Here is an 18,404-nt window from a genome sequence, read left to right as displayed (position 1 = left end):
TTTTTAATTTTTAATTCCTGTAACTATATCACAACGATCACCCGCGTAAAACGCCTTCAAACCCCCGTTTTGAAGTGACAAAATTTCGCTATAACTTGAAAAGGAAATAGTGATTTTTTGAAGTTTTTCCTTTAAATTTGTCCTGGAGAAATAGTGTATGAGATCTGAGGCCCGTCTCTCGAATTGCGAAGTCCCGAAAACTTTTTCAGAAATTCCACCTCGAAAATTTGAAACTTTTAGCTTATAGTACTTTATAGAGCTGGGTTTTTTCTCATGATTTTAGTAGGAACAACCCAAGGTTTCATTCCTATAAACTACTTTGTTTCGCAGAAGATATAATCTTTCAAAAGAGTGTTTTCGCGACTTTCGAGGAACGAGTCGAAGTAAAATATTTAATTTAGAGCATCCAAACGGCACCTCATAAAAATGAACACTTTGTTTATTCCAATTTTTGTTCATTTATTTGTCTTTCAGTCAAAAGGTCTTTCCGATTGGTGTCATGCGATTCCATAGGAAGCGTTTAAGAGCGCGGTCTGGTGCCTCTTTTACAGTATGCACCGTGGAGGGTCAAGAGGCTATAATAAGGGAAGCAAAAAAAGCTATTCTTGAAAGTACGAGACCACGCGATCCCAGTCGGGTCATCATATCCGCAGGGGGAGGATAACTTCCTGAAAATTTTAATTTACTGGATTACTGCCTAGGGATGGGTTTGACACAGCCCTCGAGAAAAAAATCCGGGGAAAAATTGTTCCTCATTAACGAGGGTGATTTAAAAGGTAAGCCCAGCTGACTTTTCATTCTACTTTATGATTTTCCTAAAGTATCTTCTGTTACGTTACACATATTTACCATCCTTGTCTCTCTGTTTTTGTTCAAGAATTCAAGGAAGAGAATGAGCTGGTGAGTTTTTCTTAATTCATATTGTAGATCCTCTAATTTAAGGTGGCTCAAAACAGTTTCCAGCACTTATATCTGGATGGGTCGTTATAACCACTCTTTATCACTTGATGCTACAATCATGGTATCAAAAAACTGCTCAAGCATTGGTGAACACGTTGCCATCATTTTCATGACACAACAGGTTACCATAGCAACAGTATGACCTCCTAAAAACACCCTTAATTACAGCTTTAGGGGCTTATAATTCAAAAACGGCACGGTGAAATTTTTTTTTATATTATCAACTTTTCATAAGCATGATAAGACGCAACTTTTGGCAAAGTTTAAAAAAATTCTGTAGATGGGGTTCAGAGCCACCTTAAGTTTTCGAAAATTTAAGGTGGCTCTGAACCCCATCTACAGAATTTTTTTAAATTTTGCCAAAAGTTGTGTCTTATCATGCTTATGAAAAGTTGATAATATAAAAAAAATTTCACCGTGCCGTTTTTGAATTATAAGCCCCTAAAGCTGTAATTAAGGGTGTTTTTAGGAGGTCATACTGTTGCTATGGTAACCTATTGTGTCACGAAAATGATACCAACATGTTCACCAATGATTGGGCAGTTTTTTGATACCATGATTGTAGCATCAAGTGATAAAGAGTGGTTATAACAACGAATCCAAATCTAAGTGTTTGAAACTGTTTTGAGCCACCTTATGACAAAAATGATTTCTATAACCTTCGACTCTTCTGAGAGGAAATAACCCAGTAAAGCCTTTTAAGTTGTGTACAACCTATTTTTGGCTTATTTGGAAGCTCAGTTATACAAATAATATTGGAAATAAGCCCGGTGGGGTTGATTTAATGGCAAATGAGTCCGCGCGACTCATGCTGTGTGGGCATTGTGTTGCTCAAAGCCTTTGTTTTGCTTTTACAAGCACGTCTTTCAGTGATTTTCCTTTTCTACACCAGATCAAGGATGGCTCCTTGAATATATCTCTGAGTATTTGTATTTAAAAGTGCCATTTGTCCATGATTATGATTTTCAAATTTTGGTAATGACGGTTGAGTGAAATTTCCTGACACAAAGGGTAGTAGTTCTTTGTGCAATTCTCGATTTCTGTTTTAGATCTTCTTTTCTGTCTTTATATTTAACTTCTCAGAGGGTTTTTTCTACCATTTGCTCCGGGTAGCCTCTCGAGATCAGGCGTGTATTGAAATTTTCAATATTCTCTTCAATGTAAGTTTCACAATAAACCTCGCGCAAGCAAAAGGGAGTTTATCGGTAAATTTTATCACTTATTTCACGGTTATTCAAACAAAAACGTACATTTTCCATGTATCAACATTGCCAAAATCCATTTGCGATAAAACAACGGGAAAAAAGCGCTCATCTCTCCCCAAAACCATGTTTTTGGGCGTCGAAACAACTTTTCGCCATGCATTTCCTCCTAGCGACTTGCAGTGTTTGCCCCCTGACGATCTCAGTAACAAATTAATGTACTCTGTCTGATATTTAGCGAAAGAACTAATTCTCGTATGTGAATTTTTTTTGCACGGACCGTTTTTTTACGGCCTCAGTCATGTAAGAAAACGGTCCGAGAGGTTCTGTGCGCTAAGCTCGCGACAGAAGGCTCTTTCAATTAAATTCGACTTACTGAAAATCGCAGAAATTAATACCCAGCAAGAAAAACCGGCCGTTTTTCAATTGCAAAAATTAGTTCCTGCGAAAAACGAAAAAAAAAAATGCCGATTAGCAAAATTAAACTGCCGCAAACATTTCCTGCCACACGATAATAATCAATTGAAACGCGGGAAAAAAGGAAAAAATACTTTCCTTTAAAATGCAAATTTCATAACACTCTCCAAAACTAGTTTGATGAATAGGTCAATTTCGATATATTAAAATTCAGCCTAAAACAATAGACCTCAGCACGAGGCTCCGGAGAATAACTACAGAGTTTGTTGGGTTTATATCGCGGAGCCTCGTGCTGAGGTTTATCGTTTTAGGCTGAATTTTAACATATCGAAATTGGGCTATGAGGTGTTTGAGTATTTCTTAGACGTAGATCTCACGGAACATAATTGTACTGCTCGTTAGTGGGTACATATTCTTATGGTATTGTAGTGTAAATATATTTTTAAATGAATACATTTTATATTGTTGATCACCGGTTTATAGGCTCCCTTAGGTTCAGCTGATTGTTTTTATGTCGGGGTAAATAAATATTTATTCTTATTCTTATAGAGTGGTTTAGGGCGCTAGTGTTGTGATCCGGAGGTCCCAGGTTCAAGGCCTCCACCCTGCTATTAGCGAGATTTGTCACTCGGTAGTCCCGAGGTCAAATCCTTGGTAAAGCTTTGTAAGTAGCCAACTGCCAGTTGGGATTTTTAACTGTTACGTTTATTTGGAAAATTTGTTCCCTTTGTTTCAGTGGCATGCCTGTAAACTAGCTAAGCTTAGTGCTTGTATAGCTAAGTGCTTGACCACTATAAATAAGATTTACATTTACATTTGTTATTATTATTATTAAGAGGCCCTGCGCCTAAGAAACGACCGATGATTTCCGGCTAAAAAATAAAATCGGCCGATTTTTATCTCCCAAGCAGAGGTTACCGAATACTATTTAAAAATGAATTTCTTTTGTTAGAGTTTCGCTTTAAACCAAAAATATTGAGCCGCAAACTTTTTCCGTCTGATAGCAGCAAAATCAGGCCGAAAATAAGCCGCCGCAAAAAACTGTTCAGAAATTACTATCGCAACGCAAAATAATGAGAAAACTACACAGTGTTGAAGAAAAAGGCCTTTTAATGCAATATCATTTGATAAACATCAAAAAACTGCCGAAGCGATTAACAAATAAAGTTTCAAATATTGCATACTAAATTAGATGGAGTGTTGGAACTGATTTTAAAATAATTATTTCTCAAAAGTTCAACGCTTTTGAAAGCAATCACAGTGACGAATTAGACATTGGAGGGATACACATCACGTTTCTGGAAAAACATTTTTCGGCCAAAGTATATTGACTTTGTACAAAGCGTTCAAAGTTACCGTGTTTACCGTTATCCTGCCACTTCGGCGAAGCACTTCTCTTTTGCCAATACGGCGGTGGATACCGTGGTAAACGCCACTTTAAACCTTGCTAGGCATTCAAAGACCATCCTGAGTAGAAGAACGTAGAATTAAAAGAGAAAGGAAGATGAAAAATACGCAGAAAAAGAAAATAACACGAAATTACCATCTGCTAACGAAAGTTGAATCTGGAAAATGTCGTGGCGTGACAGCGGCCATTGACGTCATTTGTCACGTCAAGTCGCAAGAGCGTGGGAAAACGAGTCTGCAATGTCCCTCGGGTGGTCAGCGGCTAGGGATCCAGTCGTGACACCATAACTCAGATCACGCTGCGGCCAAAACGGTGTGGCGGTTGGGGAAGTATTTCTTTTTCAGTGACCATCATTTGTGAAAAATAACATAACATTGTTCCACTAAACGTTTTCTGGCCGGGAAAAATTGTTTTCCTATTTGTGTATTCGTTTGGATTCCGCCGCTATTTATACAAATGACGTCAATGGCCGCTGTCACGCCACGACATTTTCCAGATTCAACTTTCGTTAGCAGATGGTAATTTCGAGTTTTTATTTTCTTTTTCTGCGTATTTTTCATCTTCCTTTCTCTTTTAAGTCTACGTCCTTCTACTTAGGATGGTCTTTGAATGCCTAGCAAGGTTTAAAGTGGCGTTTACCACGCTATCCACCGCCGTATTGGCAAAAGAGAAGTGCTTCGCCGAAGTAGCAGGATAACGGTAAACACGGTAACTTTGAACGCTTTGTACAAAGTCAATATACTTTGGCCGAAAAATGTTTTTCCAGAAACGTGATGTATATCCCTCCAATGTCTAATTCACCACTGTGATTGCTTTCAAAAGCGTTGAACTTTTGAGAAATAATTATTTTAAAATCAGTTCCAACGCTCCATCTAATTTAGTATGCATTATTTGAAACTTTATTTGTTAATCGCTTCGGCAGTTTTTTTATGTTTATCGAATGATATTGCATTAAAAGGCCTTTTTCTTCAACACTGTGTAGTTTTCTCATTATTTTGCGTTGCGATAGTAATTTCTGAACAGTTTTTTGCGAGGGCTTATTTTCGGCCTGATTTTGCTGCTATCAGACGGAAAAAGTTTGTGGCTCGATATTTTTGGTTTAAAGCGAAACTGAAACAAAAGAAATTCATTTTTAAATAGTATTCGGTAACCTCTGCTTGGGAGATAAAAATCGGCCGATTTTAATTTTTAGCCGGAAATCATCGGTCGTTTCTTAGGCGCAGGGCCTCTTAATAGTTCTTTTCAAACACAAATTCGTCTTTGTATTGTAACCTCGAACCAGAAGGTACTGCAGATGTTCTAGAGGACAGAGTGGAACTTTAGGAAAACATATCCCTTGTCATCCCTTGAGTACGTCCCAGAGTCGTGAAACTGATTTATTGTATTCAATTTCGCCAGTATTCTCTTTTTCTGATTTCAGTTTCTTTCTTTCTGGGTTCGAGTGTTTTCCTGACATTACTCATTTTAAGATTGTGTACTCAAATTAACACCATCAGGAAAAGTTGTGCAAATTTAAGTATCGTTTCATCTGCTAGTTTTTTCTAATTTCTTTTGCAGCTTATTAGTGAGATGGCGATCAGGCGTTTCTGTGTCAATCGACTGTGTTCAGTATCAGCCATCTTGCTAATTTCTCTGATTTCCATGCTACCGTTGCTACTTATTATGAAGACGGATCGAGGGTTCAAGAATCACGTAACAGAGGTGAGTTTAATAATTATTTTAAAAGACATTATCAACATGACTCATGTTCCCTTTAAAAAGTTTCAAAAAGATAAGTCACGTAGCCACGATATCTTAAGAAGCGGCGAAATCTGGACAAGACTACTTTACACGAAATGGCTACGATCTTTATACGAAAACAAAATCCCGTAAGCTTAAGCGCACCGCAATCGGAAACAATTAACTATCTTTTCTTATCAGTCATTTAATTTTGAGTACGGAGGTAGCCCGAACTAAGTGTTGTTTATGACCTGACAATGAAATTCGACAAGCGTACAACTTAACTGAATATCAACACAATTAAAAACAAAGAAATGGTTTACAAACTGCATGGTATATTTTCAAGAGTAAGGCCGAGTTATTTCCGATTTTTTCCGAGATCCAAAGTAGTCAAGTCACTCGCTTGACCCTAACTGGATACCGTAAACGATCTTTGTAAAGAGATTCTTGACTGCAAAGAGGATCCTAACCAAGGTGTTGACAAAGACCTCCCTTCAGTGATTTTTGCAAGATGAAGTTAAAGTTGAGGTTCTTAAGCAAGAAGTTTGAAAATCTTAAGCAAGGTATTTAAAGAACCCTTGACGGGAACATCAGCGCTGATACTTAACAATCATCTCGAAGATCGTAGAGATCCTTGATAAATCCTGAAGTTAAAAATATACCAGCTAACATGGTCGTCTCTCGGAGACAATATTCTTACCAAAGAATTGTTTTCCCTTTAAATGTACTTCTGATTAAACAATAGGTTCTCTTTTGTGATCTATTGCAGCTGATTCCAGACAAATTTTCAATGGAAGTGACTTTCAGCCAAATCGAAACAACAAAACAAATCAGAGAATATTGTGCTAAGTGTGGAAACGATTCACATGAAAAAGATCTCGATTTTTCGAACTTTATTGTACTGGAGAAGTCTAAACTTGTATACTGTACGGTTCCCAAGGTGGCCTGTACAGTCTGGAAGGGAATACTGGCCAACTTAGAGGGCCACAACATTACAAAAGGCGTTCACAAGAAAACCAAGGGCAAACTGAAACTCCTTAGTGATTATACAACGGAAGATCGCGCAAAAGTCCTCAAGACTTACAAGAAGTTTACGTTCGTCAGAGACCCCTTTGAGCGACTTCTGTCCGCATACAAAGATTACTTTTGGGGAAAGTTCAAGCGAAGCCACAAAGGTTGGAAATATTATCGCAAGGAAATTAGAAAACTTTTGGCCAAACATAGCGGTCTTGACATCGACGTTAATGTTGATAACACAACTTTCGAACAATTTGTAACCTATTTGGTTCTTCGATGGAGGGAAGGCGGCTTATTTCAAGACCACTGGCGTGAACAGTATAAGTTGTGTCATCCATGCCAAGTACAGTTTGATTATGTCGGCCATTACGAAACATTGCAAGATGATGCGCAATTCGTTTTAAGAAAGACTAAACTAGACGACAAAGTGTTCTTTCCAGAATGGCAGCCAACTAACACCAGCGCTTTGATGAAGAATTACTATTCCACGCTGTCACTGCTTAGGATAAGACAACTCTGGAACATTTACAAGAAAGACTTTGAGTTGTTTGGTTATACCTACCCAGGAGCCATACAGATGGTGGTAGACAACTTAGTTAATGACAAGGTTTAAAGGAATCGTTTTAGATCTTTGTCAAGCGTATTTAAATTTCTCTTACTTTTTATTTTAGCCAAGGAGTGTGAGTCTGAGGTGAAATAATCTTTTGTTTAAAAAAACATGCAAACGATGCGAAAGGTCAATACAAAGCAGAGTAGACCAGCTTGCAAGTAAGGCTAACGCGGGAAGTCTTTTCAAATGTAAGTTTTATTTCCCCGCATGAACCTCCATTGCAAGCTAGTTCCAGTCTAATACAATGGTCCAATTAATACCGTGAATACAAATATGGTCTATTGACATTTTCGCCTTGTTTGTATGTCAAGCCACGTATAACTGCAATACCGGCTGCTTTATTCACATATTCCCCAATTTTGAAAACTGCGAGTGTTGCGAAAAATATTTGAAAAATATTTTAATAGCCTCCATTTGGCTCGAAAATATGCTCGGATATTTGTCGTTGGACCTTATATGTTCCTCGAAGCTCGCACTTTTCCTCGAGCTACGCTCTCGCAAAACTGTTCGCTTCTCGGAACAGATTATGTCCTCGGACAAATGTCCGACCATATTTTCGATTAAGTGGAGGCTATTTGTTATGTATTTTAACGATTTAAATTCAATGTGTGTGTGGTGTACTGATTATCATAGCAACATCTTTATGATGCGGATCACTCGTTACTGTAATATTGTGAAACTACTGCATGATGTAAAGGTACTAGTCCTGTGTGAAAGTAGAATTGTACTGGATATAAAGAATGATCATGATGAATATAAAAGCAGATTAAATAGTGTGACATGAAAGGGAGTACTCTCTGTCTCAGTAAAATGATGTCTTAACCCATGACTGCCAAACTTTTACCAAAAAAATACCGTTAAATCAGTTTTTTGGCTGCCATGACGCTAAATGGGCCTTAGTTTCGCTGAGAAAGTTACTTTTTGCCAAAAAGATAGATTTCCCCAAGATTAGATACAAAAATGTACAATATTTTAATTTGGCGCACGCGCCTAGGACAAAATTCGAACTTTTTCAATTTGCTACGTCAGAATGCCGTAGATATCCTAAACAGCCTGGTGTGCGGATAGATTTATTCTAGCTCCATTATCTGCTTATCAAGAATATCTGGTGACATTTAAATTGATGACGTCACAACTGGTACTTGTGACGTCATCGTTTCGACTCGTCCACTCATAGAGGCTATAATTCGACTTACATTACATGATCTGTTACTTGATTCCATGCACTTATACATGAAGTATTTATCCATAATTTGCTCTCCGCCAACTGAAAATGGATTCTTTAGGACTACCTACACCACAGCATAGAATTCGTCTTCAATCGCGTGAATGATCGTTTTCATGAAAGCGGAAATGGGATTGAATATCTAGTAACACACCTTGCTCTTGATGGTGAAGACAACTCATTGCAAAGACAGTTGTCAAGTTTACAGGATTCAGGGGTCGTGCCAGCATAGATATTGCAATGCAACTTTTGGAACAATACCTTGGGAATAAATAATCGTACTGCGGAACAAATACTGCTCGACTTTTCTGTGAGTCAGTCAATCAATTAATTAATCAATTAGGCATATTTATTTTTCCATTTCGGTCGATGCATGTTACATTAAGACAAGTATGAAAGCATGGAGGCACACTAAAGAAACCTTTACGTAGTCCCCCCATAAATGACCTTATTGACAAAATATCTAAGAAATTTGGTACCAGGAATAAGCAAGTAATGACAGCTGTGTAGTACTAATTAAATTGCAATAGGCAAAAATTATTCTGATAGTTTAAACTGATTTTGAAAAAGGATTTTTTAATATATTTGAAAAAGACTTTTATTTCATGTGGAATAGTGTTCCATATATTAATTACTTTTTTTCTCGATGCGTTAACACCTTAATTTGTCCCTTTTTGTGTAGATTATCAGACTTCCTTGTATAATGGTTATGAAATCAAGTATTTTCTGTGCAGAAATCATTGAAATACACTGGGAATAATTTTAACCTAAGATTGAAACAGAGAGTGCTAACAAGAAAATCTCTAATTTGTTTAATTAATAAATTCAGTTTTTTTAGAAAGTGGACAAGAGGGATCTTTACAGCGTGAAAATGTTATAACTTGCATTGCATTCTATTGGAAAGATGATTCGGCCTGTGACGCATCATTGAATACCAATCCACTTTGAAAAACGCGGTTCTCTAACCAGTGCAGAATTGGTCAATGTTAATTAAAAATAACAGTCATGTCGGTGCGATTCTTCCATTTGTCATATTTGGGATTCCAATACTTGCGTTACATTCTTGCCAAACTAATAAATATCTTCACCGGCATATACATGGATGTACTGCACGCAAGTTCTGCACGCAAGTTCTGCACGCATTGAAACGAACATTGACGCGATTCAAGACGAATTCTATGCTGTGGTGTAGGTAGTCCTCTAAAGAATCCATTTTCAGTTGGCAGAGAGCAAATTATGGATAAATTCTTCATGTATAAGTGCATGGAATCAAGTAACAGATCATGTAATGTAAGTCAAATTATAGCCTCTACCAGTGGACGAGTCGAAACGATGAAACGCCACACCGAAACGATGAAATGCCATAACGAAACGACAAACGACGACGAACAGATGTCTAGTCGTTTCCGCAAGAATACGGCTGCTGGGTTTAATGTTTAAACAAAGTCAATTTAATATTGATTTTTGAAATGACCAGCGAGTTCAATATTCAAATAATCAATTCATTAATGTAATCTTGAGGGGTACGCTTCACTTGGTTTGACTGTAGACTACGAGTAGTCCCTCTTTCGCTTAGTCCGTCGTGCGTGACGCGAAAGAAATTCGCAAGAAAAAAATGGCCGCGCGAAATCCTGGGGGCTAGGAGCGCGCGAAAGGAGGGACTACCGCCTAAGCCCAAGAGTTTGCCCTTTCACGGCCGAGTGATTTTTCGGTGTAGGATTTCTCATCTTGACGTCCTCCTATTATCGCCTGTTATCAATAGCCCCGGGAGATCTGAATAAAATTGCACAACTCTACTCTTCAAGTAGCCAGGCAAAAACATATGCCGTGAAAAGTATATCTTCGTTCAGTGTTCGTTCAGCGAAACTGTCGAAGAAGTTTTAAAAAAAAGACGGCCAATGAGCCCTCTTGTAACGATTTTCGCTGCGTCCATTGCGAAATTTCAATAGACTTTCAACCGAGAATTTACATTGTACATTATACATTATACATAGGAGATCATCCAACTGCGGTGAAATGTTTGCCGATAGCAGCGGAAAATTTCAGGTAAATGTCCGGTGTCAAGTGAGAGTCCGGTTCAATCTTTCAAATGGACGGCAGAAAGGCCAAGCTCAGTGAATTTATATTCGCTGACTTAGACGATGCTGTTGAGCGGCGAAATCACTAACACGCTCGCAGTCAGGGTGGAGGCAGAAAGCTTTGCCAAACAAAACACTGGATAATTTTAAATCTTCCCACAGCGCCTGTTGGCAGATTCGCAAGGACATCACGGCTTGCGAAGCGCGATTCCAACGCTTCGATTTGCTCTGGTACCGCTTCGATTTGCTTCGGTTCCAAAACATTCCTGCAAGACGTCACAGGTATCTCGAATGTTGACAACACGTTGTCAACGCTCCTAACATAAGCCAATCATATTTTTGCGTTGTGAGAGCAACGCATAATTCAAACTCTTGGGCTTAGGGACCGTTCATTTTTTATAAGGTAGGGGGGGCTGGTGGGATTTGGGGGGGGGCATGCGAAAAAAAATGGCTTTCGCGGGGAGGCCATCCCAAAAAAATAAGGGAAAAAGGGGGGGTCACGTGAAATATTTTAGTAAAACTTTAAAATGGCATGATGTTTGAATATCAAAAAAATTGCTATAGAATAAACATAGAAGGCAGGATACAAATTTATTATAAACTTTCCATTTGCTTTAAAAAAATGTTTCGCGACAAAAAGCATTTGTAGCTACTGAAAAGAAGTATTTAACACTGTTATTTTCGAATGCAACTTTCACTGGCAGTCATCTTCATCTTCGCTGTCGTCGAGTTCTTCGTCGCCGCTTGTGCTGCTATGGGAGTCTCTTTCACCAATGTTGCAAGAAGCAGCAATGCTTTCCGTCAGAGTGTACTCTTCAGGGTACATGAAGGTGTAAACATAATCTCTGACTTCCTGCTCAAGGTTGGTGGTGATTCTGCTTCTTGCAGCATTGGTGAAATAATTCCCTTCCAAGAGCTGTGCGATGTATGGCCCATCTCTTCTAAATAACGACGTGGCAACATGCTCAGCTTCAATACACTCTTCCGGGACGGCCGTTCTAGGAGGGTACACAAGGCATTGTGGAAGATCATTTCCTAGCGGGTTTCCAACACAGACTCCATAAACTCGTTGGACGTTGTTTTCAGTCCGCTTCCTCTTTCTTTCATTTGACTTTCTGCGGTTTTCTTTTTTCCTTCTCCTTTTGTTGATGTGCTGTTTGAGTATGCCCTTGAATATGCTGTTATAATTGCTCTTCTTATTTTCTAGTGCTTCCATGTCCTGCGTGACCTTCGTCAACTTAGCTTCTATAAATTTGATCTGTTTTACATTAAAACTGTGGGCAAATTCTTCGCCCTGCTTTAAAGCAAGCCCATTGGACTGAAAGAGTGTGGAATCGTGGCATTCAACTTTTCCACCATTGCTCTGTGTTCTTTGATGGAGAAGTTCAGTTTTCTTCCATCACTGGGCTTCAACTGGTACCCTCGCATGGAAAACTCACTCGCCCTTTCTGAACAGCCATCCGCACTTAGAAAGATTGCTTCTTTTGCTTGTAAGATGTCAAACTGCCTGGATCGTTCAGCTGTAAACCTTTTCTTAAACGACTCGTCGCTTTCGCCATTATTGCGCATTTTGGAATGAGCCCCTTTCATGATTATTATGGACGTGCCCCGTTCTACATCGTGCAAGACATAGCAGCACTCAACTAACGTCAAGGAGCTTAAAGCAAAAATACGCACTCAACGTATAGCATCAACCCCATTTTAAAGATGGGGTTTGCAAAAGAGGAGGAAATAAAAAGGAGGAATAAACCTATACATCGAGCAAGAGAAACACAAGCTCGATCAGATAGCTGCAAGAAACATAGGAATGTCTCTAGACAAACGTATAGCTTTCTCAAAGTAAAGCTACGGCGTCTCCGAAGGAAATCGTAGGAGAACAAATATGATATCCGTGATAACGATCTACCTACTGTGCTTGCAAACAGTTCTAATCACAGCCGGGCCCGGCGTCACAATATAGAATGCAAGTAAGCAACATGTTCACGGTAAATTTCATATTTTGTCCCTCAAAAGCAAATTCATGGAGATTTAAAAGCATATCTTGCAATAGAAATGAGCCTAAACAATGCATAAACACATGGCAAATTACAGAGGTGTCAAACTCAACGAGTCGACATGCAGATAACAGCGGAAACCATGCAGACCTATGACCTGTAAAAATTTGCCATAGCACGATCTAACGGCTCAACTCCACTAAAATTCCTCCTTATTACACAACATGAAGTGCCCTTCATGAACACGAGTGAAGCGACAAGAAAGGTCGAGTGACCGAACAGAGAACGGTAAATGTACAAATGTCACGAACCGTAAAAGTCGTGTAGGCTAGTCAACCCCATTTTACCTTGAAAATTAAGAAATTTTAATCCATAGATAAATTTAAACCACAACAAGTATGCTAAAATTTATAAAAAGTAATCCACTATTTGCAAGATTTGAGAACACTCGTAGCTTTTTGTTTTACCTGGACAGGGCAACATTTATACATGCCTATCACTAGAGTAGAGGTAAAAACCTTCCAAATAAAGACATCTGTAAATTAAATGTAACAATGTGTTTCACACAACACATCAACAGATTTCCAGTTTTTTCACAACACTTCGTACTTGGTTCAGTATCACAATGCAGGAACAAGGAAAGACTCTGTTCCAGGCCACTGTTACTTTCGTAAGATTGGTAAGATTGAGAAGTTTATGAATGAGCACTATGAGGAGGGGGAGAACTACAGAGAGTTTCTAAAGTTGTCCTGTCAAGAAAAGGTAGGAGAAATTTGTTCTTTTTGTTGTGAATGGACTGGATCACCCATAGAAAGATATCCTAAACCAGTTCCTGACCATTCCTGCCTACCGGAATACCACTACCTCTCCTACCAGAAGACCCCAAAAGAAGGGCGTGATCCAGATGACTGGCAGCCAAGGGTCCAAGCGAAGAAAGAGCATGGAGGTGGCAGGCTGGTTTTATCTGACCCAGAGAGCGTTGCTCTATTTGCAGATAAGTTTATTGTCAAATCAAAGTTTGTGGTGGATTATCTTCAGCATCTTGAAGTGCTGGAATTTAAAAGGAAAAGGAGAGCAGATGAAAAGGCAAAGTTAAGTAGGGACGCAAAAGATAAATCATATGAGGATTATCCTTGGACTGAATTGTGCGAAGATCTAACCAAGCTTAAAAAGCAACGTGTTCCAGAACAAAACAAGTACTTGAACCACCACGGGCTGAAGCAGCATTTGAAAAGCAGCAAGAGTGAGAAAGTAAAGGCAATTGTAAGACATTCATGCTTGCGGCAGAAGAGTCCTCTCAGAGCTGGCCAACCAACACTGAGAAATGCCAGGACATTGACACAAAATGACAACAGGGTAAGTGCTGACAGCAGTGAAACGGATGAAAGTGACAATGATGAGTATGACCGTGATGCCATTGACTCTAGGAGAGAAAATGACTCAAGTGATGTCATTCTTGCATTCATCAATTCAGATGAGGAAGATACCAATGAGAGGCCAAATGCCACACGCTCAGGGCGAGCCATAACTAGGAGATCCGAAATTGACTTCTCTTTCTTTTGATTTGTTTTTTAAACAACAGCTCTCTGTAGTATAGGGATTGTAAATATTGTCTTCATAGTGAGCACAATAATGTGAAGTAGGGGGATAATAGAGAAATATTAAAAAAGTTGAAATCTAAATATTGTTTGTTCAATTTTTTTTTTTTTGGGGGGGGGGTCATCCCAAAAAATGACCGCTATAAGGGGGGGCCATGTGAAAAAATTGGTAAGCTGAGGGGGGGTCATGCGATTTTTAAATGGTGCTTCCCAAATCCCACCAGCCCCCCCTCCCTCATAAAAAGTGAACGGTCCCTTAGGCGGTAGTCCCTCCTTTCGCGTGCTCCTCGCCTCCAGGATTTCGCGCGGCCATTTTTTTCTCGCGGTTTTCTTTCGCGTCACGCACGACGGACTGAGCGAAAGAGGGACTACTCGTAGTCTAGTTTGACTGTAACTCTATCGCACCTTGGGATTTACTTTACGCATCCAACCGTTTGATTGACAGCAGCTGAAATCTGCAAAGTGACTCAAGTATTCCGAGAGCTAAATCTGTTGACCAATCACAACCGACTAGTTCTAGACATGCAAATTACATTATGCCGCGCGTTGATAAATTGGGTATTGTAAGCATGGTAAGTACATGTCGCGAAAAACAGTAGCATTCTGGGCGATGGATTACTGAAGAAAAACTTCCGAGCAGCAATTGCAGAAGGTAAGTCTTGGCAAAAGGGATTGCCTGAAATCCTTATGCTGTATTGGGCAAGTCCGCATCCGGTGAGTGGGAAATCGCTAGCCATGCTGTTGTTCAACCGCGAACCTCGCATGAAAGTGCCTCAAATTGAATCACATGTGAACACAGCACCCGATCGGGAACATCGCGAATAGTGCAACTCATACCAAACACGTTTGAAAATTTATCACCACGCAGCATGCAGCTCCGCGTGACTTTAACATCGATGACATTGTGTACTGTGCAAACATAAAGCCCAATAAATTGGATTCCAAATTTTCTCCGGCTATTAAAGCGCGTTCTCATTAAGTCTCAAGGGAGGACACATTCAGCGTCATCAACGTCACAACCAGTGCCACTCTGGTTCGCGACGCAAAATACTTGAAGCGTGAGCCTGCTGGCGAAGTTATTACAGATTGTAATGGCACAGAGCAGCAGTGTTTCTTCTCTTTCTCTCGGGACAATTACATAAGGCTCTTTACTGGTGCATATATAGATTAAGACTGTCAAAAGCAGTGAATATATTAAATAGCTTGTGTGACCTTCTTACCTTGCAGAGTTAAACATCGTTCCTGTATCTACATGTCAAAGGCATCCTAGGGCTTTAAATTACCATGGTGAAGTGCACTTTTTTGAGAAAAAGTGCCATACACATGGGTGCTACATTCCTGATGTTGATTTCCCTACTTTCCATGTTAGCTTGGCTAATAACGACAGATCAAAGATTTAACTATCAAGTTATTCAGGTAAGCTGATTCATTCAAGTTAATTCTTGAACCAATGTACTGCATCGCCGACCGCAAAATGAAAGACTCGGCACGGTCATATGGAATATATTTCAATTCAAACAGTCCGGGATACTGTAGTGCACAGAGTTTTGAGATAAAGCTACTCGACTCCTTTTATTAAATTTGAAACTTATGGAAGCATTTAATCAGCGCTGTTTTGGAAAGATGGCGTTGTTGGCAGGTTCTAAAATCGAATTATGTCTCATTATAGTATATTTTGCTCATAGAATACCGAAAATTTGTAGTCTTTGAGGGTGAAAACACTCAAACCGTGAACACTTGACATATTTTTGTACCTTTTCCTTTAGTCACTAAAGAACGAGGTCTCTAACTTCATATTAATGAGGGAACTCGACGCTTTTACACGCAGAAGAAATCTTGTACGTTATCATCATTTGTTTTCAGTTCGTGACCAACAGTTTAGTTTTTCAGTCAAGTATTTTCGTTTCCGATTTCATTTTAAAGTCCGCTCTTTGAATCGTACGTTTTGTTTGCAACTCTGAAGAGAATTTTAAATTGTTTACTTAAAGAGCAGCCAATCATACTTTCGTTGTCAAGCGCTGTTTTGGAAAGATGGCGTTGTTGGCAGGTTCTAAAATCGAATTATGTCTCATCATATTATATTTTGCTCATAGAATACCGAAAATTTGTAGTCTTTGAGGGTGAAAACACTCCAACCGTGAACACTTGACATATTTTTGTACCTTTTCCTTTAGTCACTAAAGAACGAGGTCTCTAACTTCATATTAATGAGGGAACTCGACGTTTTTACACGTAGAAGAAATCTTGTACGTTATCATCATTTGTTTTCAGTTCGTGACCAACAGTTTAGTTTTTCAGTCAAGTATTTTCGTTCCGATTTCATTTTAAAGTCCGCTCTTTGAATCGTACTTTTGTTTGCAACTCTGAAAAGAATTTTAAATTGTTTACTTAAAGAACAGCCAACCATACTTTCGTTGTCAGGTGTTTAAAAACAATTTTGTCGCTTTTGCCCTTCCGGGCATCATAATCTTAGACAACTTTAAAACAGAGTTAATAAAATTTGATAGAAATGTTTCTATCATGTTTCTGTTGCCATGTTCCGTTGGTCCAAAGTATCGATCGAAATTACTTTTTTTCGAGTGTTTCAAAATGTTTTGTTTGTGTTTCGTATTTTATCTCATCGTAGCTGTGTCAAGCTAAAACGATGGGGTACATTAAAACTCTCCAATCTCTCTCAGTCAATATAAAGGAGATATGGTAGTTTGCAGATACGACATCAGCTGTTTCTAATTGCGTCGATTCCGTGGTAAAAGAGAAGAACCTCGCCGCGTGCGGACAAGTCGTGTTGCATAGCAACACCCAGGTGAAGACCTGCAGGCCAGCCATTTTAAAACTCTGATCGAAAAGTACTTATTCACTTGAATAATGGAATATATTTTTTCATGTTTCACTGCAGGTATTCCAGGATAGGTTCTTAATCCAAATGACTTCCAGACAAAAGGAAGCTACAACAAAGATTCAGGAATATTGTGCGGAATATGGAAAAGATTCAAGTGAAAAAGATCTCGATTTCTCAAACTTTATTGTGCTGGAGAAGTCTAAACTTGTATACTGTTCGGTTCCCAAGGTGGCCTGTACAGTCTGGAAGCGAATACTGGCCAACTTAGAGGGCTACAACATTACACAAGGCGTTCACAAGAAAACTAAGGGCAAACTGAAAATTCTAAGTAATTATACAACTGAAGACCGCAGCAAAATTCTCAAAACCTATAAGAAGTTTATGTTCGTGAGAGAACCTTTTGAACGACTTTTGTCGGCGTACAAAGATTGCTTTTGGGGAAAGTTCAAGCGAAGGCAGGATACTTGGAAACGCTATCGTAAGGCAATAAGATTCGTATTGGCCACGCGTAGCGGTCTTGATATTGATGTCAATACTGATAACACAACTTTCGAACAATTTGCAACCTATTTGGTTCTTCGATGGAGGGAAGGCGGCTTATTTCAAGAACACTGGCGTGAACAGTATAAGTTGTGTCATCCATGCCAAGTACAGTTTGATTATTTCGGCCACTACGAAACATTGCAAGATGACGCGCAATTCGTTTTAAGAAAGACTAAACTAGACGACAGAGTGTCCTTTCCAGCATGGCAGCCAACTAACACCAGCGCTTTGATGAAAAATTACTATTCCACGCTGTCACTGTTTAGGATAAGACAACTCTGGAACATTTACAAGAAAGACTTTGAGTTGTTTGGTTATACCTACCCAGGAGCCATACAGATGGTGGTTGACAGCTTAGTTAACGACAACTTGTGAAGAGAGTATTCTAGACCCTCAGTCTCCAATATATTCATAGTCATGTTACTTCTAGTTATGTTAGATCCTTTGGTAGTTAAACTGGGCGGAAAGCGGGGGAGGGGATGGGGCGGGGGGGGGGGCTCAAAGCAGGATTAAGTGAATCGAGCAAGACAGTCCAATTTCTTATTCAGTTTTATAAGTTATCAATAACGATTTCCAATCCATGGAGGACGGGTCGGTTTCTAAAACAATTGTTTTATAGTGGTTATTCAGTTTTATAAGTTATCAATAACGATTTCCAATCCATGGAGGACGGGTCGGGTTCTAAAACAATTGTTTTATAGTGGTTATTCAGTTTTATAAGTTATCAATAACGATTTCCAATCCATGGAGGACAGGTCGGGTTCTCAAAAATTTGTGTTATGGTGGTTATATAT

General features: G+C 39.1%; 2 protein-coding genes across 3 annotated transcripts; both read left to right on the top strand.

Moving 5' to 3' along the window:
- The first annotated feature begins 703 nt into the window (after positions 1-703).
- On the top strand, positions 704-7,731 carry LOC145498577 (carbohydrate sulfotransferase 11-like). The gene is made up of 4 exons (XM_081478482.1): positions 704-776; positions 878-900; positions 5,545-5,688; positions 6,476-7,731. Exons 1-4 carry the CDS (start codon positions 704-706, stop codon positions 7,334-7,336), a joined length of 1,101 nt encoding a protein of 366 aa, XP_081334608.1. The 3' UTR covers positions 7,337-7,731.
- Positions 7,732-13,315: 5,584 nt separating this feature from the next.
- Positions 13,316-18,098, top strand: LOC145497583 (carbohydrate sulfotransferase 11-like). 2 transcript variants are annotated; one of them, XM_081477401.1, is made up of 3 exons: positions 13,316-14,880; positions 15,456-15,644; positions 17,125-18,098. In XM_081477401.1, the coding sequence occupies exons 2-3, from the start codon at positions 15,513-15,515 to the stop codon at positions 17,983-17,985; spliced, it is 993 nt and encodes a 330-aa protein (XP_081333527.1). In that variant the 5' UTR covers positions 13,316-14,880; positions 15,456-15,512; the 3' UTR covers positions 17,986-18,098. The 2 variants fall into 2 exon arrangements, with proteins under 2 accessions (XP_081333527.1, XP_081333528.1); XM_081477402.1 differs by having other exon boundaries at positions 13,316-15,644.
- Positions 18,099-18,404: the final 306 nt, after the last annotated feature.

This window comes from Orbicella franksi, chromosome 9, assembly GCF_964199315.1.
Source record: "Orbicella franksi chromosome 9, jaOrbFran1.1, whole genome shotgun sequence".
Taxonomy (NCBI): Eukaryota; Metazoa; Cnidaria; class Anthozoa; order Scleractinia; family Merulinidae; genus Orbicella; species Orbicella franksi.
Note: the sequence above shows the minus strand (reverse complement) of the source record. Positions and strands in the feature narration are given on the sequence as shown.

Bases quoted from the DNA above. Each gene is read 5' to 3' on its own strand.
- LOC145498577 (XM_081478482.1), top strand. From the start codon at position 704: ATGGGTTTGACACAGCCCTCGAGAAAAAAATCCGGGGAAAAATTGTTC. The intron at 777-877 runs GTAAGCCCAGCT...TTTTTGTTCAAG, and splicing joins TAACGAGGGTGATTTAAAAG to AATTCAAGGAAGAGAATGAG. The intron at 901-5,544 runs GTGAGTTTTTCT...TTTCTTTTGCAG, and splicing joins TCAAGGAAGAGAATGAGCTG to CTTATTAGTGAGATGGCGAT.
- LOC145497583 (XM_081477401.1), top strand. From the start codon at position 15,513: ATGGTGAAGTGCACTTTTTTGAGAAAAAGTGCCATACACATGGGTGCT. The intron at 15,645-17,124 runs GTAAGCTGATTC...GTTTCACTGCAG, and splicing joins TTAACTATCAAGTTATTCAG to GTATTCCAGGATAGGTTCTT.